This window comes from Trichoderma breve (genome assembly GCF_028502605.1).
Source record: "Trichoderma breve strain T069 chromosome 7 map unlocalized scaffold00007, whole genome shotgun sequence".
Lineage (NCBI taxonomy): Eukaryota > Fungi > Ascomycota > Sordariomycetes > Hypocreales > Hypocreaceae > Trichoderma > Trichoderma breve.
Genome location: NW_026611593.1, coordinates 2,876,097 through 2,902,500, shown reverse-complemented (window position 1 = coordinate 2,902,500; position 26,404 = coordinate 2,876,097). Strand labels below are relative to the sequence as shown.

Here is a 26,404-nt window from a genome sequence, read left to right as displayed (position 1 = left end):
TACAGCATCCCGCAAGCACAAGTACTTACATGTACAGACAGATCGATCTGGGAACAGGGATGGAAAACGGACGGCTTCAGTTAGCGCTGCATTAGTGAGCGCAGGCGGGAGCGACAATAAGCCCGAACCTCGGCCCGCCTCTTTCATCTCACTCGGGCAGTCTTAATAACAACCACCATGCAGTCATGATAGGTATGTAGGTAGCTTCTTCTTTTCCTTCTTCTTCTAATAATAATGACATGTAACCCAACCGAAAGTAGATGAAAAATATATGTGGTCCATTTGATATTAAATACATAAAAAAATTTGATAGAGCAACCAACGCTCCGGCCGTTATCCAATCGATGTCTGCATTGTCCCTTTATCCGTACGTACGTAGCGCAACAATAACCGCAAGTTGATCAAAATCGTACAATGCATGGAGAATCTCAAGTCAAGCAAGCAATTATTTACGAGCTGCTGGCCGCGGCCTCGGTGGTGGCCTTTTCGGGCTCCTTGCCCGACGAGGAACCAGCTGATCCGGCATTCTGGTTGGCCATGGCCATCTGCCATGCTGGGATTGACGCCTTGGCTCCGGAGCCAACGGACAGGCCAGACGCTCTGTTAAATCTGTTCTGAGCCGGGCCCTTGCCAGCATCAGGCTTGGGAGTGCCGCTCGCTTCCGCAGCGCTGTCGATGGGCGGGGGAGTTACTGATTGCCCGGGTGCTGTCGTGGGTGAAGCCGCCCCGCTAGTTCCGTTGACGCCATTCGATCCGTTGACACCGTTGACTCCATTGTTGCCTCGGAAGTAGCCGCTCGACATAGAGTTATTTGAGTTAGCATTCATCCTCTGTGACACAAGAGTCTTGAGGCTGGCAAGTTCAGTGTTGATTTCGGCAAGTCGGTTGTCGGTGAGCTCCTTTTGGTTGTTCATGGCCCTAGGGATGGCGTCCTTGAGGCTCTGTACTTCGTCGCGAATGCGCTGCGCGTCGTCTTCGCGGCGCTTGTTTGCTGATTTCAGCTCCGTCATGATCGTGTCCAAGTCTGCCAGTGTAATGTCCAGTCGTTCTGTCCGCTGCTTCTCGGCATCCTTTAGTGCCTCTGTGTCCTTGGACAGCTGCTCAACCAGGGCAAAGGCCTTGTCAAACTGCTCCTCGATCGACTTCTTGTCCTGCTCCAGCTTTTCAGGGGTAGGTGGCGCTACGAGGGGGTATACATAACGCTATGATTCGTGTCAGTATCGCTGTAGTGAAAGACGCGCGTGATACTGTTTTTACCTTGCCTAATGAGTACAGACCATAGCTGACTCCCCCAACCACGGTTGCCATGATGAACCAATCTCTCCAATCCCGTTGTGTTGATGCAGGCGGCTGCCACGCATACTGGGGGTAGGATTGGTAATACTGCTGAGGAGGACCCTGAGGACCCTGGGGCGCGCCAGCATAGGGAGCCCTGGGAGCTACCGCGCCGCTGCCGCCCCCAGCTCTGGCAATGGCGGCATCAATCTCCTCCTGTGTCAGATTCTTGGTTCGAAGAAACGAGATTTTGTTCTCGACGGACGAGGTGGCAACACTGGGATCTTGCAGAACTGCTTCATTGTTAACACTGCGGAAGTGGAAGTGGAAGTGATCGATGAGTCGAGTCGAAACTAACATTGCGCCTGGAAATTCGACAGTCAGCCAAGAGATGAACCCATGATTGTCAATCACAAGGAGATGGAGATGGGACGCATCACTTACTGCAGACGCCACGATTTCCTCGCGTATCGCCATGATGATGGATCGGTATGCTCACACAGAGCCTCGGCGCCTCAGAGAATCACCAGAGACAACTGAAAGACGCAGTTTCAGGGGAATCACGATGGATGTCGACAATGAGAATGAAGGAGAGGAAGAAAGCAGATGCGACTGTCCGAGTATGTTGAAGCTCGGTAATTGTGGAACCGGCATGGCTGGGCTGGGCTGAGCTGAGCGCGGTCGCAAAGTACGTACCGAAAACATGCTGGGCCGAGGCAACGGTACGTACTCGCACCTGTTATTGGCTACCGGGCTGCGCGCAGTAAATTGGCCCCATTTGCAGGTACTCCCCCGACACTCTGCAATCACGTGCGCATGCGTGTCAGGTCATTCGCGCTAGGCCGCACTGGGCCAATCAGGCATTTGTTTACTTTCTCACCGAGCAACTGCCTTATCTTTTCCCCCCAATCCCGTGGCCCCACGAAAGAACTGCTTCAAAGCTTCAGAATACGCAGCCCGCCTTGTCGAATTTTGATCTCGTGTGTCTTTTGCCCCCGAAATTGATCGCTAAACGCACTGCGAATCGCCTCCTAGCTGCTCGAATACCGTCGCATCACCAACAGCAGAGGCCCGACCGCCTATAATGTCTCAAGACACGGGCCTGTGGAGCGTCCGCAGGAAAAGAGAGGTAGGTTCCCTTTGTCGCAAGAGTGGGAAATCTGGAACATCGTCGCATCGTCCGCTGACCGACGCCATAGACGCTCGGCGGCCTCAGTACAAATAGCGGCATCCCGGCTCCAGGGTCGACAATGAAGCGCCAGAATCAGGGACCCTCCACCTACGGCACCGCCCACGGCCGCTCCATGTCGGGATCTAGGCACTCCCTGGCTGTGACGCGCCCGAACCAGCCAATGTTCCAACGCGCATCGTCCGGCGCAAACCTGGGCGACATTGGCCTGTCCTCTATCAAGCGAACGTCTTTTCAGCAGCCTAGAGCAACATACAACCCGGGCGCCTTTACCCCGTTGGCTGCGAGACCGTCAACGGATAGCGATAGACGGAGCAGCGTGTATCGTCCGCGGCAATCCACAGTCGGGCCCGTGAGCCACCAGAGCTTTTTCCAGACCACGCCCCAGGCAGCCGGCGTCCCTCGCGATCCGCGGCCGCTGAGAGACCGATCCTTCCAAGCCCGAATCGCCCAAGAGCTGATGGACTACATGGTGCAAAACAACTTTGAGATGGAAATGAAGCATTCGTTATCACAAAACATTCTCAAGTCGCCGACGCAGAAGGACTTCAACTTCATGTTCCAGTGGCTCTACCATCGAATCGACCCCAGTCACAAATTCCAGAAGAATATTGACCAAGAGGTGCCGCCCATTCTTAAGCAGCTTCGATACCCGTTTGAGCGCAGCATCACAAAAAGCCAGATTGCAGCCGTGGGCGGCCAGAATTGGAGTACTTTTCTCGGTCTGCTCCATTGGATGATGCAGCTGGCCCAAATGCTTGAGGGCTATGCCAGCAATCGGTATATAGATGCTTGCCTCGACGTCGGCGTCGATGTAAGTGGCGACCAGATCATCTTCAACTTCCTTAGTAGTGCATACAGAGACTGGCTCGCTATGGACGACGACATGGGCGACGAGGATGCCGAGCGACTACTGGCCCCCCACGTTGAGGCCATGGCAAGGGCATTTGAAGAGTCCAATTCAAAGTACACAGCCGAGCTTGAGATGCTCGAGGCCGAGAACGAGAGATTGTCCAAGGAAATCGAGGACCTTGAAAAGTCCACCCCGGACCCTGCCGTCTTGGATAACCATTTCAAAATCATGGAAGAGGATCGTGTCAAGTTTGAAGACTACAACGAGCTCGCCGTTCAGCGATCGGAAAAATACGAAGCCCGCATTCAAGTTTTACAAGAGGAGCTAAACAAGGTTGTAGAAGAGCTGAAAGAAGCCGATGAGGAACGACGAGGACTCCAAAGAGCTGTTGACGCCCAAGGCATTAGCATGCAGGATATTGACCGCATGACTTCTGAACGGGAACGTCTGCAACGGGGTATCGAGTCGGCCGGACAGCGCTTGGAAGAGATTAAGAAAAAGGTCATGGAAAAGGAGGCCGAGGCCAGCCGAAAGCTTGATGAGCTGGAGCGCGTGGTGGACAAGTACAACACCATTGCCTACCAAATAGCCCTCATACCAGCTACCGCAGCCAATGCTAAGGGCAGGGACTACGAGCTGCAGGTTATCCTTAACGAGAACGAGCTGAATTCATCCACCTGGAAGAGCTCCAGCACAACACATACCCCAGCGACAGACCGACTATTGGTTGATGCCACAACCGGCTATCAACCAGGACACGTCCTTAACCTAGATCTCAGGGGCCAAGTCCGCAGCAGCTTCATATCTTTGCGAAAGGAGATTGCAGAGCGACGAAGCGTTGTAATGGACGATATGATGAAGGACCACGAGCTCTTGGATGGCATTAAGGAGGCCATTGAGGACAAGCGGAACGAGGTTGAAGCCTTGAATCACAGGGTTAGGGCTGCAGAAGAGGAGTATGAAAAGACGAAAGAGGTTGCTACGGCGCAGAAGATGGGATCCGACGCACAAATCGAAAAGATGGAAAAGGAACTATCCAGAATGCGAGCCGGCCTGACAGAGTCTGTGCAGCTGCTAGAGCAACGCGAGATCAACACGACCATTGAGTAAGTTTTCACTGTGCCTGAATCAGCTACACCTTCTTGGGCGGATCAGAATGGCTAACATCTTTTTACTACCTCCAGATACGAGCAGCTTGTATTGCGGGCCAACTCGCTGCGAGAAGAGCTACACACGGAGATTGACCGCATGCTAAACGACGTGATCAAGTTCAAGATTCACGTGCAAAAGAGCTTGGACGACTACGAGGGTTTTGTAGCCGATGAGCTGGAAAAGGAGCTGGGAGGTGACGAGATAATGCAGGATGAGACTCGGACACTGCCTGATATTTAGGGGGGAGAGCTACTCGATGGTTTTTTTTAACGAGTTTTGAACGGCATTTGTGATACGAAAATAGCGTTTTTTTTTTCTTATGATGGGTGGAGTTGGTTGGTGTTGGTTGGTAGATTGGTTTTGTGTCGACTATCTTTTGTGTATACCTACTTTTTTGGAAGATACCACTAGCAGCTGTTCTTTTTGGTTGAATGAATGATGATATGGAGGGTACTGAATAGATTTGCTTTCCGCCCAGTTATCCCGTATCTTGTCCAGTTAGATTCCCTAAGAGCAGACGTGACTGAAGCTGAAGCCTTCAAGACTCGACACACCTGTAGATGTTACGGCATTTGCTCTTTGGCCAGGTGCCTTGCAAGATCCGCTGACCATCTCTAGCATCTAGTGTATAGTATCTGTAATATTTTCCTACTGTCCCATTTCATCGCTCCCCGGAGTACCATATGACCAGATACGCATACCATCTCTGGAAGCTGTCACAAAATAGCCGCCTAGGGGGCTAATCGCCATGTAGCTGATACGTTTCTTGTGTGCATCGAATATGCAGTGACTTCTGCCTGTTGTCAGATCCCAGAACCGGACTGATCCGTCTCCTAAGGTAGTTGCGATCCACCTATCGTCTGGAGTCATTGACAGCGCAGTAACCAGAGAGTTGGTATTCTCGAAGTTTGAAAGACATGCGCCAGTGTCCAGATCCCATAATTTGAGAGAAGGATCCCCCCCTGTAACCAAATACTTGCCATCTGAAGAGAGAGTCAGGCGATGAACGATACGCCCGTGGCGAAACCCCTTTACCTCTGAGGGCTTTTTTTTCAAATCCCAAGTGTAGGCATTGCCGTCCCAGCCACCTGCAGCTACAAAAGAGGAATCCGGAGATATTTTTACGCCGAAGATAATCTTTTCACCTGCCCTAAAAGTCCTGATTTCGACTCCTCTTTTCAAATCCCAAATGTGAACAGTGCCACTGCCACCGCCATATGCGAGCAAACGACCATCTTTTGAGACATCAAGTGCATAAACAATGTCGCCGTGAGGAAAATAGTGTTGTAAGACTTTCGTTGCAATATTAAATACCTAAATTTTCAAGTTACATTAGTATTTTGATTGGTGATCCGATTGACAGCTTGCTTACCTCGACACTGCGACGGGACGCAGTGGCTAAATATTTCCCATCAGGGCTAAAACAGATACCCCAGACGTAGAAATTTGTTTTCAGGTCCATTTGAAATATGCTTTTCTTCGTCTCAAAGTTGAAAACCTCTACATATCCTCTGCTGTTACCGGTCGCGATATACTTTCCGTCAAGACTGAAAGAGACTCTCTTAGTCTCGCGCGGCAGAGCGTCGAGCAGGCGGAAATATACAGGCTCTATCATAGAATCGATAAGAGTAGTCAAGCCATTGACTTGTGTCATCTTTTGTACCTCCCTAGTGTGAGTTGTGACCTTAAAAGGTTGCCAGGTGCCGCTCGGAGTTGACATATATCTTGTCCGTAGTCTGCTTAGGACTTTATAACCAGGATGGAGACCTTTCTCTCCTGCCCATGATAACAGCTCATTCACACGTTTATCTGTGAAGCTTTGATAAATTTCGTGAGTAAATAGCGCACTGATCAATTCTTTATCACCTTGGAGAATGGCTATGTGCAATGCTGTCAGGCCATTGTGATCCTTAATATCTATATCAATACCCGACTTGATAAGATATCGCACCATTGATACGTCATTTCGTTCCGTAGCAAAGAATAGTGCTGTCTGGCCGCGTTTATCTTGTGAGTTGATTTCAATGCCACTACCGAGGAGCTCTTTGACAATTGCGACATGTCCTCCCTGGACAGCAGCCATTAATGCTCTTTTTCTTATTTTGCCGTCGCTATCAAACGTTTGGCAATCTTCAATCATAGAGCGAACGGCATTTTCGTCTCCTCGTGACACAGCTGCAGAAAAATCTATTTCAGCTTGTGTAGGATCGTTCACACCATCTTGATTAGCGAGATCTGGGCCAGACGACTCGCTCCATACTATTGAAGACCGTCCTTGAGCCGTTTGACGTTTGAAGGAATCTGCCGTTTCCCTATCTTCAAAGTAGCCGTTGTTTGCAAAATAGTCTTCTTCAAGGGTTTTACCGTCTTCCTCCGGCAGTGAGTGGTCCATTTTGTCAAACGAAGATATAGAGAGCTCTTTCGCAGACCCTTCTAAATTGTCAAGCCATTTCTCAAGCTGTTCAGAGTTTGAAGCATCCTCTGGTAGAGAAAACGTTCCTATCGGCTTGTTAAGATTTTCTTTTACAGATTGGGGCCATGGAAGAGCACGAAGAGCAAATTCATAAGCATGATGCACCACGTGGTCAACCAACTCTGTCGAGTCTCGTGGTCCATGTGATGAGCACAGCGGACACGCTTCGAGTCCCATATATCGCACCTCAGCAGAGGATAGAAGAAACGAGAGCTCGTATTTTGACAACTCTTGTTTGTGTTGAGTCAGCGTGTGTGTAGTTATATCTTCTTCTGATGAAAACGGCTCATCATCTTCGCTGCATAACAAACACTGCCATTGAGGTGAATGATCATTCTCAAAATGGAGTTCCCATGCTTTTCTAGTGGTGAAAAGCTTATCCGGCGTTGGGCACGACTGTGCGATACAAGTGTATGGACATAGATCTTCGATAAGATGTTGCCTATCCGAACGATGTGAGATATCTCGTCTGGTAAATTAATGAATATGCAAGAGGAATTGTCTTACCTCCATCTACTAGGACTTGCAAAGTCCTCACTAGGCAGAGATTGACAACAACAAGGACATTTAAACATGAATTGACTTTGAAAGGACGACGGAGGCTTCGGAAACTCAGTGTTGGCAGCAATGAATGAGATCTGGGAGGGAGCAACGGTTGGTGCGCGTTGCTGACTTTTGGCCAGATCGAACTGCAAAGTCCCCTCGGCTGTTGATGCAATTGTATAACCAGTCACAGTAGGCGCTGCTATGTTTTGTGTTGGCACGTCTTTAGGTTCCATGGATGCAAGAACATTGGCTTGGTCTATCACCTTGGCCCTGAGTGGGACTTTTGCGATTTTAAGAGGAACAATGTCAGACTGATGCTTATCTGGGGTGAAGTTGGTTTGTGCCGTTTTTTTGACACGCTGGGACCTCTTTTGAGCTAACAAAAAGTTATGTCTGCGTCTGAGGTTGGCGTCAACCAGTCTTTTTTGAATTTCGTTCAGCTTCGAGGAAGCGAGATCTTCCATCCTTGATTTAGCTAATTGTTCAAGCTTGGTCTTTGATATGCCATTCTTCTCGCTTGACTCGGCTGATGGGGAATCCTTGAGCTCATTGATACTAGAGATTTCCAGCCCAGATAGGTGATGCCGATCTTCATTGGGTCGAAGAAGTATCAAACACTCCAGATGCTGTTTGAACTCGTGGTGCTCATCTGGGTTGAATGACTGATAGGCCTTGCGACTTCTCGAAGCTTTGCCGGTTCGGCGTATCGCGATTCCAATTTTCGCCAGGTTTCTAATGGCGGAATCTATATCCAACAAAGGCTCGTCAATTGAAAGGCCGTTATGGATGGCATCTTTATACTCGTCTAAGAAATCCGAAAGAAGATTCAAGATGTTTTTCACTAAATCTAGGTCGTCAGGCCGGGATCGGAATCTGGAGTCGAGAGATGCGCCCGACTTGGCCAGGGCTCCGACGTTATCCACCCACAGGTTGAAGCCTGCAAGTCTGTTTTCCAGGTGATCTTGATGCCCCGAATCATTTTTCTGGCTCATTGCCTCATGAAATTTGTCGAGGCATTGCTGTGTGAGGGTTGAGACTGACATGTTAGCGGACATTATGAGAACTGATATTCTTTTATTAACGGAGAGCGCAACATCGGTGCAGCCAAAGCTAGATCAACACGTATGCAAAGAATATTATAGAAACAGAAGGACTGCTTAATCCGAATCCGATGTTCTAGTTAGCCGTTAAGAGGCATTTACGTGCATGTGTACGTACTCTCTTATATGTATGTATACCTTGTACATTTGAGGCGGGGGGTGAGAAGTGAGGCTGAGAGCTGCACATGGTTCCAGATTTGGGCATCAATGCTTCATTGGTCGACAAGGGCACGGTCGAGCGGGGTACTGCATTTTCGTTTCCTACAGATTCTCCCGTCTGTGTTTGCATGCTTCATACAGATGAAGACAGTATGGATAGTGACTTGAACAACCGTGATTGCTTCTTGGCTCTGGCGATCCCCATCTTCAGAGCCCTTAATGATGGACTTAAAGAGAGGAGCTTTCCTCCAGCCCGCCGGCGTCTTGTGATGCAGATTGCTACAAACTTGGCCCTGACTCATCACGCCCTCAAATCGATTCCAGTTTATTGGATCGAGCCTGAAGTTGACGAGCTGTGTCAAATTCTGGTGAATAATTTTGATTACATAGACACCGTAGGTCTATCTCTCTATTGACATATCTACATGTATACAACAGAAGAGCTGTATTGACGCAATTTAGTGGGCGCAGCATTGGCGCTCAAACGGTCCTCTCCATGACATTCAACTGCTTTTCAGAAAACAGCCTCATACGACCGACCAAATGAAGAACAGCTCCATTATAGCCTTCTTCAAAGCCCTAGATACAGAGCATCTGATAAGTACTATTGACAATAGTTGCGCTCGCCTTTATAAACTGATAGACGATGGTAATGATGATGGCGGTAGCGTGCCAGTCAACTTCAACTCGGTCTCGAAAAATCATCTGGTTGATTTCAGCAGACATCTATTCGACGCACTTGAACTTCACATTCAATGCAAACCGAGTGAGCTTGGTAGTCAAGATGATCATCAAAGTCAAGCATGGCATCCCACAAGATTATGCTTGATCGAAGAGGAGCATGACTTTCCCTCCATGAGCCTTCTTATATCTCCAATGCAGATGGCTCACTGGCAAGATTTCCATTTGACAATGTAAGTGTTCGCATTCTTTGCACCACCATTTGTACTCGCTAACGGCTTATAAGAGAGCCAGAGGATAGCACAGTTATTGAAGAAAATGCAACTCCTCAGCCGGCATTTTGCAATCTAGTGGATACGCGGCACTACGCCCGTGTAGAGATTGGCTTTGATCCATCCAAAAGCCAGTTCCAATTCCACAGGAACAAAAAACTCGAAACTGAGCCTGGGCCTGGGCGTGGAGAAAGCCTTGCTGATGTGCTACGCGGATTCCAACTACTACCCAAAGATAAAATCATACTAGCATACACCATTGCGCAGGCTTATCATCACTTCTACGACTCAGACTTGATGCGTATCAAGTGGACGAGCGAGAAGATTTGGTTCATGCCTCCTACTGAAGAGAATGATGAGATATTCTTGCGACCATACTTGATATTCCCATTTGGAACGAGGGACGACCCAGAAGAAGATTTTGTAGATGATGCAAGGCTAGTTCACCAGCATCCCCGGATTCTGGCTATTGGGACGTTGCTGCTGGAAATTGGACTTTCCAAGCCTTTTCAATCTGTTCCCCAACGCAATAGGATCTCACAAGCCAACCGCGACCATAAAATCGCTGACGATTGGTTAAAAAATTTCAAAAAAGTTGAATGGGGTGGGCTTAAGGACAAATCGATCTTTGATAAAGCGATTGAATACTGCATTCGAGAAGGCAAAATGCTTGTTGATAGGCAGAACAAACTCGGCCCAGTTGGCAAAGGTACAGATTCGTCGGCTAAAACATTGCTGGATAAACAAGAAGGCATTTTGGCACGAAGAAAGAAATTTTACAAGAATGTGGTGCGTCCGCTAAAGTACCTTGCCGAGACTGGCTTTGGACATAAAATTGGAAACACACTTAGCATACGCAGGAAACCAAGAGCAGTCCCTTTAGATACAGGGTTGCCGGACGAACTATCCAAGCTTGAGGCATCGTTTCATTCTGGGAATACGGTAAAGCCCAAGGAGTGGCTTAAAGATTTAAATTCCATCGGCACGATAATTGAACGGCAACGGCGAACCCACGGAGTGAGAACAGCGATCCGCGTAGCAATCTTAGATACTGGCAATGACGAAGGCGATAACGGCAGCGCATCATGGCATATTAAGAGTAAACGAGACTTTGCGGACGGCTCGGCCATCAATATGACTGACACATTTGGTCACGGCACCTTGATGGCAAGACTCGTTAGGCATTGTACCCCTTCAGCTGAGATCATTATAGCCCGTGTGGCGAAGAACACAAAAGATCTGGAAGCTAGCCAGGAAAACATCAAAGAGGTGAGTGAACATGATCTATGGTGTAATATGTTTGTTCAACACAGTAACAATTTGATATGTAATAGGCAATTCTATGGGCCGGTGTGGAATGCCAGGCTGATGTCATTTCCATGTCCTTTGGATTCCCAAGAGATCATAAAGGCATTGACAATGCCATCAAGTCAGTCCAAGCGCAGCGAGAAGGGTCTGTGATATTCTTAGCGAGTGCTGGCAACTCCTCTTTTGAGGATGAAAACTTTCCTGCTCGTCACTCTTCGGTGATATCTATATATGCTGCCAATTGTCGCGGCACTTTCATGGAGACAAATCCTCGGCTGCCTGACGGGGCTGCTGCTATATGGGGCACCTACGGAAGTGACGTTCCAGACAAATTCTGCGCAGATATACAGGCGAAGCATCCTGGGGTTTGCCAACCGGGATCATCAATTGCCACAGCCGTAGCAGCGGCTATCTGCTCTACTATGATTGCGTATGCTGATCTTTTGCCCTGTCTCGAGCCATCTGCAAAGGGAGACCATGAGTTATCCCGACTTAAGCTGCTTCGAAGAAAGAGCGGCATGGAAGCGCTGTTCAAGTCCATGGCGAAAAAAAATGACGGCAGTAGGATGTGGTTTGTAGACCCAATATCGTTCTGGAGGGATACATCAGACCAAGACTCTGCCAAGCATCTTACGAGATTCTCTGTGATCCATTCATGTCTGCAACGTGTCAGCTCTCAGCAGGCAAATACGTCTTGAAGTGTTTGGCTTACTGAATTTAGAATAGTGGTATTCCCGAGGTGCTTGATAGCATCCATAAGGTATCTGAGGCTGCTTTATATACTGGTGGGAATACAATATTGGGACAGTAGAAGAGACTTTTGTTTACTTGAAGTTTATGAAAATACAGAGCCATTCTTTTTGTATCCCAATATATATATTTATGCATTGCCACTCGTAGATAAGTCCATGTGGTTCTAGTACTACTGTAATACATAATTCCAAACCTATATTCTGTCCAATCATTTGGCAATTTATAATATAATAGTAGCCAATAGAATCAAGTGGCTAATGCATGTACTTGACACCGAGGCTTTTGCAATCATCACATTCGAAATTGAAAATACCTCAACATTCACCAAACAGATATAATATATATCTACGAATCCGCACTACTCCATTAACCATGGCTCAGCCAATCTGGTTCTTTCCACCTAGCTTCAACTTTCTTCCTGATGGCGAGATTTCATTAGGCTCAATTATACCGCATCCAAACAGGCCTACACTCTCGCTCGCCTCACTAAATTCAGCATCTCATCCAGAAATTATCCTCCCCAAGATCAATACTTTCACCGAACCTGACCACCTTCACTCCCAGAGCAAAAGCACCTCACTTACCACGCAAGCTTTTCTCAAACTCGTGAGTTTAGCCTTGCCAGTCGGAAACGTGACTGCATCCCGCTTCACCAAAACGACATACGGTAGTGTGAACCTCGAAACGAGAGTATTTGATGGTGGCATGAGTGAACACGCCTTGAAAGCAATTGTTGGTTTGGCTCAGGTAAAGAAGCATATAGACGGCGGCATGTTTGGCAATAAGCGGCCCGTGTATATCATCTCAGGATTGCGAATCGCCAAAGATTCCTTTCAAGTGACGAGCGAAAGCGGGACGAAAAACTTGACATCAGTGGGAGCATCTACGTCTACAGTGACAGGCCCTCTTACTCTTTCGGGTGGAGGCGATGTTGCTGTCAACAGGGAGCAAAGCAAGAATGACAGTTACAAGACTGCACCCGGAGTTGTGTTTGCGTACAGACTGTATGTCATTAGGACTAAGAGGGACGGCGATGTTGAAACTGAGCTATTCTCTCACCGAACGGCCTTTCTCACCGGCGAAGTTGATGATGAAGACTCTGAAGAAGAATGGGAGCATGGAGAGGTGTCTAAAAATGTGTTGCTCGACGACATGGAGGTTGATCCTGATTTTGATGAATATCCATTGGGTGAAGAAGGGGAGGAATCTTGTATTGCATTCAAACATTAGTTACGACATTGGAATTCTGGCTCCAGGAGTTTAAAGAATGAGACTTATAAGCTATATTTCTTCATATAAGAAGGCCACGGCACTATCATTGCTCATTTTTCTAACTATGGCACAACAAAACATATCCGCTTCTCCCAGTCACCCCTTCGGTTGGTTACAAATGTAGAAAACAGGCCAACTAAAATATGGAAAACTGCAACACCTCTCATTTAGTCCTACCCAAAGCCACTACACATAAACAGGCCGATCCAAGTAATTTGGATCAGAGTGGAAAGCTGGCTGAGGCGCCCAATCCCCCTCTGGCGTCCAGCCAAGGGCCATGGCATTCCGTAGGTGCCACTTGTGCATCGCGATTCCTGGCGGTGTCCCCATCATCTTCCTAAATCGTGGTGATTTGCGGGCCTCTTCTGGACAATAGGACATGACATCCCAGGTCCAGTCCGTCTTCATCTTTGTAGTTTCAAGAACGTGATATGTAGAGATTCCAACAACCCAATGCCCTCCTTCCCAAATAATGTCAATGGAATAGTCTGTAACGCATACGGGACAGGATAGGACAGAACCGTGACGTCTAGAGAAATCATTTTCCTGAGGGGGACTTCGATGGACAAACCACAACCGGCCGGTATTTACATGACGACAAATAGAAATTATCCCCATGTCGATGCTGTTTCCCGATAATCTACGATCGGTGGTAAGGGTTAAGGCGGTGTAAGAGTGAAGTACCAGTTGGTCGTCGACAATCCGAGCGTGCCATGATCTAGAATAGGCCACATTTTCCTGATAAGTTGTAAAGGGATGTCGAGGCACTAATTGTTCAACCGGATAGCCGTCGCCAGACTTATCGAGGTGACTATTCATAATTTCTCGTGCGAGCTCGAAAGACACACTGAGCGAATAATCAAATCCTCTCATTGGTAGAGATCGAGGGTCTAGATGTCTGCCATGAAAGTCATTGCAGGTAAAGAATTGGGCATTGAACCAATATTCTTGCCGCAATGGATGATATGCGTCGCAGCTGAAGCAGCAATAGTCCCTAACCGAGACTCTTCCTAACTCGACTTGGATTCTCTTTTGCTTCGCGATAGAAAGGGGGAAATAGGCATCGTGGAAGTCTGGGCAGACGGTAGCAAAGCAAACAAGAGGAGTTTGGTCAAGGTGCTCTGTGATCATGCCGATGATACCGTTACGAATCTCCCCCTGTTGGAGCGGACGAGGTGATTGTTCAGCCTCGGGCTCACGGGGACCTAGGCAGAAGAGTCGACAGATATTCTTGCGGATACTCATACTAGATGTCAGGCGGGTAATAATAAGGATGAGATAATGCAACAAGAGAATGGATGGGTAGAGTTTATCAGGGGCTCCGTGGGATGGGAAGCAACTTTATATAGGGAGTCGGGTTGGAAAATTTTTAGAACGAAAAGTTTTCCAACGTGAAAGCCTGGGAAAATAAATGGAAACCTTCAGAAAGAAAAGTTTAAGGCATGGTGGCCACACAGGGAAACTTCATCGTATATGAAAGTTTGCCGTGGTGTCGCGGTGTTCCCCTTAATGCCAGTGGAACGGAAAACCTAAAGCACAGAGAGGCGCACCAATAAATTCGAGCTCAAAACTAATCGACATTATTTCAAAGAGATACCAAAGGCTGTGAAAAATATGGGAGACACCGATTTCAACTATTAGGGGCTCGGAATTCTGGAGGCAGAGTATGACATTCGTCAAAATGGACGACGTACGACGTCGAAGGAAGAGAATAAATGAATGTAATGGAGCGAGAAATGGAATCATGTAGAATATGATCTTAATTTAGTCAAATGAACATATAGAAGCTTTGAGGTCTCTTTAGCCCGCCCAAGTCTACAACCAAGAGTATGATGTATGTACCAATCACCAGTTAAAGACCTGCTACGCTATCGAAGATTGAAGGGCATACCATCAAAAGATAAGAATAACCTATTATTTCTGTAGGAGGGCGAAAAAAATTGAGTGTAGGAGTATAGGCTGCCGAGATAAAGTTAGAGAAGACGAGTTAAGTAAAACTCTACAAGGGGTGCTCCAGATTTGGAGGATATGAGCATATGTAGTGAAAAGGGATAAACCTAGCAAATAGAACTACTAGATATGACAAAATTACTCCCAGTTCTTTAGCAGTAATCTCTGTATCCTACCGTTCAAGATTCTGTGAGCGAGCTGGAACAATAGTCAGAAAGGGGCCTCGTTGTTCGGAGAGATTTGTCCAGTATTGGACGCCATCTCAAAGCACCTTATATTGAGTCAAGCCTCATGTGTATCTCTTACTTAGTATAAGAAAGGCTACTCTTTCATTTTCGAGGTTAGTCCAGGACCAGTACTCTGAAACACGCCTCAGCCATCCGGCGTAAATTCTTGAAGCCTGAGATGTGAACATGATGGTACTCTGTACCCCATAACCGCACAAAGAATACAAAAAGAATGATAAATATGGAGTATAAACGTCACCTTTCATCAACTATAGTCACTGACAAAGAACAGGTTGTTCTTTGTTGCTGGGGTGCGTCAAAGGAATGTGCTCAAGCACGGATCACGGGGGAATGCTTGGTAGGTACATGCCTCTACATAAAGCAGCCTTTACTCCCAAAGATTTGAAGCACCGTAAAACCTCTTTTATTTAATCTTTTCATCACGCGAATCTAACTCGATAGCCATGCAAAGCTCTAGGACGCCCGTTTTCTTACCTCTGGATGAGATTATAACAAACATCCAGAACATTAAGGATCGGTGTTATCAATCTCTGGACACCCTACACAAAGGCGACTCTGAATGGGCCGACACCTCCGAGGCTAAAAAGCAAAGAGAAAAGTTTCACAAATTGATGCTCGAGATTGATCCACCACGTAAGGAAGGAGGGGAAGAAGACTCGCTTTATTCTCAGCACCCGGTTTATTCTCAACACTCACTTTATTCTCAATTAAAGAAGGCGCCCGAGTATGGTGAAGCGATTTATGAGCATCTTGTCGCACTTGAGGATATTATCAAACTTCTCAGTGAGTAGAATCTTCCACGCCACCAAGTTTATGGGGAAAATTTCTGACATTTTAGTTTAGAAAAGATCATCCGAGACCAAAGAAAATTCTTGCTGATATCAATCTTATGGAAATCTTTCGACAACGCCCTGAGCGCACTCAGGAATCTCAGCATCGCTCTTCGCGTATCGATCAGTTACATGTAGTTTCGCTATGCAAAAATGGAAGATTCAAATGCTTCACCCTTAACAAGAAGCTAAGAGATACTCGAGGTCATCGGCCGACCATGCCTTTCTCGAAGATAGCGTAGCAATCCAGCAATGTGGGTGTCTGTTGGTCCCCGACTGCCGATATAATCAAGGTTTCGCTGGATGTTTTTATATATCATGCTACGGTTTCTAAGGTAGATAGAGAGAGATTATGCAACTTGATACACATAGTCCCAGGTTTCCTTCATTTAGTGACGTCTGCGTGCGAAAGCAAAGAACTCAAGTACACGTAGTTGTTCCTCCTTCTCGTCCACTACAGCCACACATTTTTCTCTTTCTCTTTCTTCATCACCACGGAGTCTGGTTTGTACTGATTTAGCTTGCTTGCTTATATTTTCAGCTTTGATGCCTTTGGTATTTTCGTTCCATTTCCCTTGCTTTTGTTTCTTTCGTGGGTGATTCCACCGTGATTACTGCTCCCTCTGATTGGACCTACAATTATAGTCTATAAGAACTCGTGACCATGCAAAATGCAAAGAAGATATCAATGTTGACGAATCAGCCTTGTTTGTCAATATCCAATCCTGTTCAAATTATCTGATATCCTCCAGTTCTTTGTTTGCAAGTGGTGGCGTATCTGCTCAAAGATAACAGAGTGGGACTGTTCCCTTGATGGCTGTGACAAGCTCCAAAGATTTGGTTCGATGCTTTGCAATTTTAGTGATAGGCTGTAAATTAAAAAGGATGAAAAAACAAGAGAGGAAAAGGCAATCTCAAGGTCAAAGTCAAAGCCAAAGCAACGTAATGTTTAAAAGGTATACAAGAAGTCACTTAATACATGATGGTACCCGAGGTGGGAGATTCCGGGCATCAAGGAAACATGGAAGTAGCTCCGTGAGGTATTTTCGCGGGGGGCGGTACATGCTAAGGAGCTGGGCACCCGGGCTCCGATTATTTCCCTCGTTGGTTTCCGATTGCCCGGCATTTGTTGAGCCGGTGAGCATCCTTGCTCCTTTTTTTTTTCCCGACGTATTCTTTTTTGTTCTTCCTTTTTCCTCTTATACAACAGCTGTCTTCTAATAACAAACAGTGGAATACTGCGATTGGCTTGTTCAGTGCACGTTTTGCGCCGTCCAATTCGAGCTAATTGACCGAATAGCCTCACCTCTCTCTTTTTTGTATACGGTAATTACTACCTAGTAGACATCAAAGAAAAATGCTTCGGAGAGCGTCGGCAAGAGCTGCGTCGGGTGCGATCGCCGGGTCTCGCCTGTGGCAGAAAAGCGCCTCCCCTCTCTCTCACAGCCTCACCCCGCAGAGCATCAACTCCAACTCCAACATTCCCAAGTTAATCCCCGCCAGCGTCAGAGCCATCCACGCCACACGAGTCACCATGGCCGACAAGCGAGTCGAGAGCGATGCCTTTGGCGAGATTGAAGTGCCGGCCGACAAGTACTGGGGCGCCCAGACGCAGCGGTCGCTGGGCAACTTCAAGATCAACCAGCCGCAGGACCGCATGCCGCCGCCGGTGATTACGGCCTTTGGCATTCTCAAGGGCGCCGCGGCCACGGTCAACATGCGCTACGGACTGGGTATGTGTACAGAGGATAGTTGAGATTGGAAGACACAAAGACACAAAGACAGAATGCTAATGACAACCAACTCGATATAGATCCCAAGATTGGCGAGGCCATCCAGCAGGCCGCCAAGGAAGTCGCCGACGGCAAGCTGCTCGACCACTTCCCCCTCGTCGTCTGGCAGACCGGCTCCGGCACCCAGTCCAACATGAACGCAAACGAAGTCATCTCCAACCGCGCCATTGAGATCCTCGGCGGCACCATGGGCTCCAAGAAGCCCGTCCACCCCAACGACCACGTCAACCGCAGCGCCTCGTCCAACGACACCTTCCCCACCGTCATGCACATTGCCGCCGTCCTCGAGCTGGAGCGCGACCTACTGCCCGCCCTGCACAGCCTCCGAGCTGCGCTGCAGGCCAAGGTCGACGAGTTTGAGGCCAAGAAGATTATCAAGATTGGACGCACCCACTTGCAGGATGCCACCCCTCTCACCCTGGCCCAGGAGTTCTCCGGCTACGTTGCCCAGCTCGACTTTGGCATCAAGCGTGTCGAGAGCTCTCTGCCCGACCTGAAGCTGCTGGCCCAGGGCGGCACTGCTGTCGGCACCGGCATCAACACTTTTGAGGGCTTCGCCGAGGGTATCGCCGAGGAGGTCAGCAAGATGACCGGCATCACCTTCCAGACTGCCCCCAACAAGTTTGAGGCCCTGGCTGCCCACGACGCCGTCGTCCAGGCTCACGGAAGCCTCAACACCCTGGCCGCCTCTCTCACCAAGATTGCCCAGGACATCCGATACCTCGGCAGCGGTCCCCGATGTGGTCTCGGCGAGCTGGTTCTGCCCGAGAACGAGCCCGGCAGCAGCATCATGCCCGGAAAGGTCAACCCCACGCAGTGCGAGGCCCTCACCATGGTCTGCGCTCAGGTCATGGGCAACAACGTCGCCACGACCATTGGCGGCATGAACGGCCAGTTTGAGCTCAACGTGTACAAGCCGTTGATTATCCGCAACCTGCTACACAGCTCGCGCATCCTTGCCGACGGAATGCGATCGTTTGAGGAGAACCTCGTCGTCGGCCTGCAGGCCAACGAGGAGAAGATTGCCAGCATCATGAAGGAGTCGTAAGTCTCTTTGTTACTCTTGATACCTCTCAGATTGCACAACTAACTTTTGTCATAGCCTCATGCTGGTTACCTGCCTCAACCCCAAGATTGGCTACGACATGGCCAGCAAGGTTGCCAAGAACGCGCACAAGAAGGGCCTGACGCTGAAGCAGAGTGCCATGGAGCTGCAGGCACTGACTGAGCAGGAGTTTGATGAGCTCGTTAAGCCCGAGCTCATGGTTGGACCCAAGAAGGTGTAAAAGCAATCCGGCATAGACAGTGTATCATTAATAGTGTATAAAGCATCACGGCATAGCTTGTATCAATAATAAAATAAACAATACCAACAATCACAGATTTCTCTTATTATCTATTCTATCCATTTCATACCACATATACAAGTTAATAAACAGAAGCAATTACACACTGCTTGATCGGCAGCTCTGTATATAAGTCCAGCCGTTTCCATTTCCATTTGAGGCAATTAAACGACCCACTTTATCGTCGTCACTGTTTTCAAGCAAATGCACCGCTTTGGTGCAGCTGCACGTGACAAACGGAAAATTTGCTTATCCACTAGCTCGATCGATAAGCTTTTTCACCATAGCTATCGCCAACTTTTTTTTTCTTCTCCGAGAAGCGCATCTCGTTCCATCACCAATCCAACTTTTTCCAAATCTCCCTCAAAACACACATCCGGCCGTGAGCCTTGTTCGGGCGAGCCCCCCTTTTATCCTACATCGTGAAAAATGTCAAACGCCAATGAAGCAGGTAAGCTATACGCCGTTTCCCCTCTCAATTGCTTGGGCTAACGGAATTGTTCTTTGCAGCTTGGCCCTTGGCCGATGCGGCCTTGACCCAGGAGATTCTGGATCTCCTCCAGTCGGCCATGCACATCCGTCAGGCTAAGAAGGGTGCCAACGAAGGTATGTTTTGATATTGCCCTTCAATTCGAGGTTGCAATGGTGGCTGACTGTCTTCTTTTTTCCAATTATAGTCACCAAGGCTATCAACCGTGGAACCTGCGAGCTTGCCGTCCTTGCTGCCGACACCGAGCCCCTGGCCATCATCCTGCACATCCCCCTCATCTGCGAAGACAAGGGCGTCCCGTACGTCTACGTCCCCAGCAAGACTCTTCTGGGCCGCGCCTGCGGTGTGAGCCGTGCCGTGATTGCCGCCAGCATCAGCTCCAACGAGCTGTCTGAGCTGTCTGGCCAGATCAAGGCCCTGCAGCAAAAGGTCGAGAGACTGGCCATTTAAGCTGGGACATTGCTGTCGAGTCTTTTTGTGGCGCTGGGTTAAGGGTGGAGCGTTTATATGGTTGGAATAGCCATGGCTGTGCATCTGGCTTTTTTACACGTTTGGCTACGATGTAAATGCGGGTGCAGAGTGCGAGCGCAACGCTTTTAGATTAGCTGGGCCAATGACATTTTTTCACCTGGGATAGAATCCCTGTGTGTTGAGCTGAGCAGCTTTGACGACTTTTCCTCTTGACATGTGATTTGATGACTGTGGTGATGATGATGATGATGATGGCACAATTCCTGCATATCAAGGCCCTCCAGATTACTTAATAACAAACACCACAAAAAATTGAGATTTGCTCTGCTGACTGACCATGATGAGGACATCAAAAAGCCATCGAGTCCAAACTCAGCCTAGACCCGTCCGTCAGCACTCTGACTGGGATCATATTGTAAGACGCTTGAATTTTCCGTAAAAACGCGGCCCAAGGCCGCTCATTCGCCCGCCCGGACAAGCGCCAGCCAGCGGACGGGCGGAGTTAATACAAGCGCCGCTTAGTACAGTACAAGGGAAATTCGTATCTTGGATGCCTTTGCGGGCCGCGCAGGTCCGATGAAGTGCGGGTTTATAATATGGAGTTTTTTTTTTTTCTTATGGCTGTACTTGTAGATAGAGCGGCGGAGTATGATGGGCTGCACTTGTACTTGTAGCAGCGTCAATACGGGACATTGTTAGTTGATGAAGGACGGACAAATTAGATAATTCCCAGACAAAACATTTCCCTCTGAATCCTCTCAGGCGGACCATCCATGTATGCCGAACCCCGCCAGCCAGCGACCAAAATCCTTCCACTAAAGCAATGAATCCCATCTCATCACCCAAGGAAAAAGAAAAACTAATCGGACGAGCCCAGTCCAAGCTCCAACTCCAGCTCCGCAAGGGTCTTTTTTGGTGCCGGACTCGCACTCGCTTGTTTTAACTCCGTCGACGTCTCTCTCCCTGTCCATTTGCTTGTTTCTGCTTAGCCCCAGCCCTACAACAACGGAGGTAAGGCAACATGGACGAAGGACGCAGGAGGACGAAACGTGGCATTGTGTTATTTCGAAGCTTGACCCTTGGCGGAATTGGGCCTAATCCGCGTTAAGGTAGAACCAATGCGGACCAACACATCCATAGTACGAGTACACACAATGAATCATTTTAATTCCTTTTTCGCTTGCTTTGCTTTGCTGGATTGTGGCTTGCATAGAGGAGCATGACGCAGCCCATCCCATCCTTCCATCGCCCGAGTCCAGTAGATAGAGAGAATCTCCTCCCAGTCCAATCCAACCCAGTCCCCTTGATCCCTTTTTTCCCTTTTACACCCCAGTCAGTGAGAAAAGTCGAGAAGTAATATATAATATAAGAGTCGATAGCTTCCCCCCTTGCTGTCTTCTCTCTTCTCTCCATCTCTAATGTCGCAGTTCCGCACGCAGCTTCTTCCTAAGCTGTGGCAACGCTACAACACCATCAGCCTCACCCTCAACACCATCACCAGATCCTCCAATTCAAACTCCAGTAACAAATCAAACACCAACAAACGCATCTCCCTCTTCGTCTTCGTCTTCGCCGCCGCAGCAACAGCAACAACCGCCACAACCATGACGCGCAAATCAACATCATCCACAATCTCCTCTCACCCATCAACCTCTCATCCATCAACAACTTCTGTCCTCAAAATCGCCGGCAGAAACAACATCCCCGCCGAGGCCCTCTCCAACCCTCACCACATCCTCAAGCGCGGCGGCCACATCTCCGGCTTCAAGAATCCGTATCCGTCATGGTCCAACCCGCCCAGCGTGACAAACATGTGGTCGACGGTCCTTTGGCCAACCATCACCGGCGACCTCAAGTGGCCAGACACGAAACCTCCCACTGTGCCTGTCGTTCCTCCTCAGTGGCTTCCTGCTCGTGATGCTTCGGATAAACTCCGCGCGACGTGGTTGGGCCATGCGTGCTATTATGTCGAGTTCCCCTCTGGTCTGCGTGTTCTATTCGACCCTGTGTTTGAAGATCGCTGCTCGCCATTCACTTTCATGGGTCCTAAACGCTTCACCCCGAAGCCCTGCGATCTCAAAGACATCCCCGTCGTCGACGCTGTCGTCATCAGCCACAGCCACTACGACCATCTATCGCACTCCTCCGTCCTCGAGATCCAGAAACATCATCCAGACGTGCAATTCTTCGTCGGTCTCGGCCTCGAGTCCTGGTTCCGCAAAAGCGGCCTCCAAAACGTCACCGAGCTGGACTGGTGGGAAGACGCCACTCTGACCGTCACAACCCCCATCAACGGCGAGAAGAAATCCATTTCGGCCCAGATCTCATGTCTCCCGTGTCAACACACCTCCGCCCGCACGGCCTTTGACAAGGACACGACGCTGTGGTGCTCGTGGGGCGTCAAATCCGGCGACAAGAACGTCTGGTTCGGCGGCGACACTGGATACCGCGCAGTCCCTCATCTGCCCGCCAGCGTCGACGACTACGGCCCCGAATACGAGTCTTTGCCACGATGTCCCCAATTCAAGCAGATCGGCGAGCATCGCGGACCGTTTGATCTGGGCTTGATCCCCATTGGGGCGTATTATCCCCGCGCTGCGTTTTCCGCCATGCACGCGAATCCATTTGATTCAGTCGAGATTTTCCAGGATACGAAATGTGAAAAGGCCATGGGGATTCATTGGGGCACGTGGGCTTTGACGATGGAGGAGGTGCTGGAGCCTCCGAGGCAGCTTAAGGAGGCGTTGAAGCGCAAGGGCATTGCGGAGGAGGGCGTGTTTGATGTTTGTGACATTGGTCAGAGCAGGGAGTTTTGAGTTGTTGTAGAGAGATGATTTGGATGTTTTTTTGTTTTTATTTTTCTGGGAGCGAAGAGTAACCAAGTTGGTTGAATTGCGAGGAGCAAAAGGCAAAATCCACTCATACCCTAAGCAGCATTTGCTTACCTTACTATAATCCTGTCATACTTTACTTTGCTGGACTGTATAATAGATCTTACTCAGCATCAAACATGATTCACTTATAACTTCAACGTGCGCTCATCTTGTAGTTCAAACGAATAGTCTATTTCTAGCAATTCATATTTGATGGCTTTATTCATATTCACATATCCACAAACATCCTCTCACATATATCCAAAGACAACACCTCAATGACGAATCTTAAAGGGGTGTGCCTCCGTGTTAAACACAAACTGGTTGCCGCCATTGGGGTTCACCTGCACGGCTGACTCGTCGGCAAAGATGAGATACGCGTACTTGAGCGCCTCGGCGAACCAGAAGCTCTCCATATCGTCAGAGGCTCCTCCGCCATTGGCCTGTGTCACGTCGTTGATGGACGAGTACCCGCTGCCGGCGCGGCACGCCTTGCTGATGGCGTTGAAAGCAGCCCATGCCCAATCCTGGTACTTGGCATCTCCCGTAACTCGGTAGGCGTAATACAAGCTCTCCAGGGTCTCAGGTCTCAGGATGTAGTACGGTGCCGACACCCAGAATCCTGCCTTGGAGTAGAAGGAGGACTGGGATGAGGGAGGCGAGCCTCCGGAGCCCGTCACGCTGTCCACCCAGTTGAAGCCCTCGGGACCAATTCCAGAAGCAGTCTGGTTGTACGTGGCATAGTACGAGTTGGTAAGCTGGATGCCAAAGTCAATGTACTTTTGCTCGCCCAAGAGAATGCCTCCCAGGATAAAGTTGCCACCAGCAAAACTAGCCACTGAGGACAAGAGATATTAGCTAAATGCTGTCATTTGATTGTATTGAAAACTTACAGTGTCCTGAATTTGGCGATGTTGATTGTCCAGAGTATGACGACAAAAAGGTGAGATCTTTACGGGTGCTTGGGTGAGAGGCGAGATGCGCAATGGTCGAGTCGGCAGCAAGAACCCAGCGGTCCTTGTAGTTTGAAAACGCAACCGGGTCATACAAGTACATCTTGATCAGATACTCATAGAAGCTGTCTGAGAGAGCCGACCAGCTGCCATTGCTGTCCTGGAAGTTGCCGTTGCTTGTGCTGACAAACGTTCCAACCAGGCCAGGCCATGCCTGTGCGCTTCCCTTGGGGTTGAGAAGATACGACTCGCCCTTTTGAGCAAGCTGGGCATACAGAGGGTTTCCGGTAAGGTCACTCAGATGCGTCCACTCAAGGACCAGCGTTCCAATTTCAGCAACATTGTTGCTTGATGCACCGCTGTTCCGGAAAGTGGGATTGAAGAAGACGGTAGGATCTGGGACACCACTCGGGGTGTTGAACGAGACCTTGAGGCCATTGGCCAGCGTTTGGGCCTGGGTCAGGAGGTTGTTCACCAGAGTCTGATTTGACACCAATGAGCTAAATGGGCCTTTCAACAGGTCGTAGCCTACGCAAATCAGGGCAATTAGTACAAGCTACCACTAACACGAGGCACGCATATCGAAACTCACTGGCTAGCATGCCACCAATGTATCGGATGTTGGTCTCAAACACAGAGATGCCCTGGTTGGCAACCGCAGTGGTGGTAAAGTTGATCTGAGGCACGCGCTGCAGAATCGTGTTGACAATATCGGTCGCTCCCATGAGGATCGCCGTGTCCAGGCCGTCAATCGCTGATGAGCCCCAGCCGTTTCTAGGCCAAAGTTAGATAAACAATGGCGCCGTTTTACCCCATGAATTCGGGGAATTTACGGCCAACAACTTACCTCTCATCATCAAACGTGTTGCTAACTGGATGAAGATCGTCATGAGGGAAAGCAAACTGGCGGTAGCCGTTCCATGACGTCTGGAATGCGGCCTTGACCGCTGCCGCCCTTGTAGGATTGGGTGAACCGCGTTTTGCGCCTGGGACTGGGTGAGGATACGCCAATGCTGGTGCAACAAGCCCAAAGGCAAGCACGGAGCTACTGATGAATCTCATGATGATAATATCCGATTCTGTAGGATAGCACAGCCGGGAGGAGGAGGGAGTTGGGACCAAGCTCAAGGCCGGAAACGGGTTGCAGATCACAATTCAGTGGCGGGAAGGCCGCGTTTTTCAATCATTTTTCTCCCCTCTTCCTCCTCCTCCCTTTACTACCATGATCAAAGAGAATGATGGGGATCCTCATGCGACACTAAGCCACCAATGCTACGGATTGTTCATGCGGGTGCAAAGCATAAATCACCACACTTCTCATCCAAGACATGGCGCCGTCCAGGGATGCGACAACGGCCGTCCGGCATGCTTTTCCTTCAAGAAACGGCCGGGATCATGCGCTTTAGCTCCAAGGGTGGATGAGGATTGCCGGTGGACAGAGCCACAGCAGGCAGGTGACACCAAGAGCTAGCAGCAGCTTGCATGTGGTTTCTGTCCATGACGGAATTCTTTGCGACATTGACATCTCAATGGGATCAATCGGACCCAGAGTCGTCGGTGACAAGTCATTTTGACAATGCTCATCCATCTGGGGTAGCCTAGGGCACTTTTGCAGGGGATAGAGAGGGGAAACCTAAATCGATACGCAGCTATCATGAGGTATTATTCGGAGCTGATCCTGGCATTTAGACCATGTGCGGTGGTATGTGAGCCTGGGGATGTCGAGGGCGGGAAGCGACCAAAGACAACCCCACGCATGGGTCAAACTCAAAGATTGGCATTGCATCTAAACTCCAGAGGACAGCGTATTATGAAAGAAGAACGCGATAGTAACGCGTCGTATACGGTAATTATCTTCTTCAACCAAGCCGGGACGCAAGGCTTGGCGGCATTTCCGTGAAACAAACGGCCGGCCAGATCGGAATTTGAGCGCCTCACTTGCAAACGTCCGGCATATCTCCCGAACTAATGTCCATTGAATCGTAACATCTTGAACCACTTACAACAACAGCCGCTCAACCTGCTTCTTACTGCCTAGCGCCGCGGGCGCCACTCGTACGTGCGATGATATCAGCACCAGCTGGATTCCCCCACAGATTGGCGACGGCACTTCAGGAACCGGCTTGTGGTTGAGCCCCGCATCTCAACCTCAGCTCCAGGGACAAGCTTAACCGTCCGGCTTTGGTTGGACAAGCTTCGAGACGCGCCGCCACTCAAGGGGATCGCTGCTGATGCGAAAGCCGCTAAGAATCGATCGCTGGCTGGTGTGTGCACACAACGATCTGTAGATAGCTGCGACCTGTTCTCGTGCTTGTGCTGCATCGGTGGTGCATTGCTCCCACGTAGACTCAATAATGCAACGTATGGTTCAATATAGCCGACGTATGTCTTATGCAAGGGTAATCTTGACCCCACGT

At 49.1% G+C, this 26,404-nt stretch overlaps 9 protein-coding genes across 9 annotated transcripts; 6 read left to right on the top strand and 3 right to left on the bottom strand.

Moving 5' to 3' along the window:
* Positions 1-449: 449 nt before the first annotated feature.
* T069G_11066 (peroxisomal membrane anchor protein (Pex14p) conserved region domain-containing protein) lies at positions 450-1,752 on the bottom strand (the record flags this gene model as incomplete). Its single annotated transcript, XM_056178276.1, has 3 exons — positions 450-1,202; positions 1,258-1,568; positions 1,716-1,752. 3 exons carry the CDS (start codon positions 1,750-1,752, stop codon positions 450-452), a joined length of 1,101 nt encoding a protein of 366 aa, XP_056024566.1.
* A 607-nt stretch (positions 1,753-2,359) lies between these two features.
* T069G_11065 (HEC/Ndc80p family domain-containing protein) lies at positions 2,360-4,709 on the top strand (the record flags this gene model as incomplete). The annotated part of the gene is made up of 3 exons (XM_056178275.1): positions 2,360-2,404; positions 2,475-4,423; positions 4,502-4,709. The coding sequence occupies 3 exons, from the start codon at positions 2,360-2,362 to the stop codon at positions 4,707-4,709; spliced, it is 2,202 nt and encodes a 733-aa protein (XP_056024565.1).
* A 408-nt stretch (positions 4,710-5,117) lies between these two features.
* T069G_11064 (ankyrin repeats (many copies) domain-containing protein) lies at positions 5,118-8,543 on the bottom strand (the record flags this gene model as incomplete). Its single annotated transcript, XM_056178274.1, has 4 exons — positions 5,118-5,783; positions 5,842-7,384; positions 7,450-8,220; positions 8,290-8,543. 4 exons carry the CDS (start codon positions 8,541-8,543, stop codon positions 5,118-5,120), a joined length of 3,234 nt encoding a protein of 1,077 aa, XP_056024564.1.
* A 1,080-nt stretch (positions 8,544-9,623) lies between these two features.
* T069G_11063 (subtilase family domain-containing protein) lies at positions 9,624-11,706 on the top strand (the record flags this gene model as incomplete). Its single annotated transcript, XM_056178273.1, has 3 exons — positions 9,624-9,661; positions 9,715-10,969; positions 11,035-11,706. 3 exons carry the CDS (start codon positions 9,624-9,626, stop codon positions 11,704-11,706), a joined length of 1,965 nt encoding a protein of 654 aa, XP_056024563.1.
* Positions 11,707-12,133: 427 nt separating this feature from the next.
* T069G_11062 (uncharacterized protein) lies at positions 12,134-12,991 on the top strand (the record flags this gene model as incomplete). The annotated part of the gene is made up of 1 exon (XM_056178272.1): positions 12,134-12,991. The coding sequence occupies one exon, from the start codon at positions 12,134-12,136 to the stop codon at positions 12,989-12,991; it is 858 nt and encodes a 285-aa protein (XP_056024562.1).
* A 4,427-nt stretch (positions 12,992-17,418) lies between these two features.
* On the top strand, positions 17,419-19,140 carry T069G_11061 (lyase domain-containing protein; the record flags this gene model as incomplete). Its single annotated transcript, XM_056178271.1, has 3 exons — positions 17,419-17,794; positions 17,875-18,898; positions 18,957-19,140. The coding sequence occupies 3 exons, from the start codon at positions 17,419-17,421 to the stop codon at positions 19,138-19,140; spliced, it is 1,584 nt and encodes a 527-aa protein (XP_056024561.1).
* A 489-nt stretch (positions 19,141-19,629) lies between these two features.
* T069G_11060 (ribosomal protein l7Ae/L30e/S12e/Gadd45 family domain-containing protein) lies at positions 19,630-20,140 on the top strand (the record flags this gene model as incomplete). The annotated part of the gene is made up of 3 exons (XM_056178270.1): positions 19,630-19,651; positions 19,711-19,806; positions 19,878-20,140. The coding sequence occupies 3 exons, from the start codon at positions 19,630-19,632 to the stop codon at positions 20,138-20,140; spliced, it is 381 nt and encodes a 126-aa protein (XP_056024560.1).
* A 1,439-nt stretch (positions 20,141-21,579) lies between these two features.
* On the top strand, positions 21,580-22,977 carry T069G_11059 (beta-lactamase superfamily domain-containing protein; the record flags this gene model as incomplete). The annotated part of the gene is made up of 1 exon (XM_056178269.1): positions 21,580-22,977. One exon carries the CDS (start codon positions 21,580-21,582, stop codon positions 22,975-22,977), a length of 1,398 nt encoding a protein of 465 aa, XP_056024559.1.
* Positions 22,978-23,309: 332 nt separating this feature from the next.
* On the bottom strand, positions 23,310-25,049 carry T069G_11058 (glycosyl hydrolase family 47 domain-containing protein; the record flags this gene model as incomplete). The annotated part of the gene is made up of 5 exons (XM_056178268.1): positions 23,310-23,872; positions 23,928-24,208; positions 24,263-24,515; positions 24,580-24,761; positions 24,835-25,049. 5 exons carry the CDS (start codon positions 25,047-25,049, stop codon positions 23,310-23,312), a joined length of 1,494 nt encoding a protein of 497 aa, XP_056024558.1.
* Between the last annotated feature and the right edge of the window lie 1,355 nt (positions 25,050-26,404).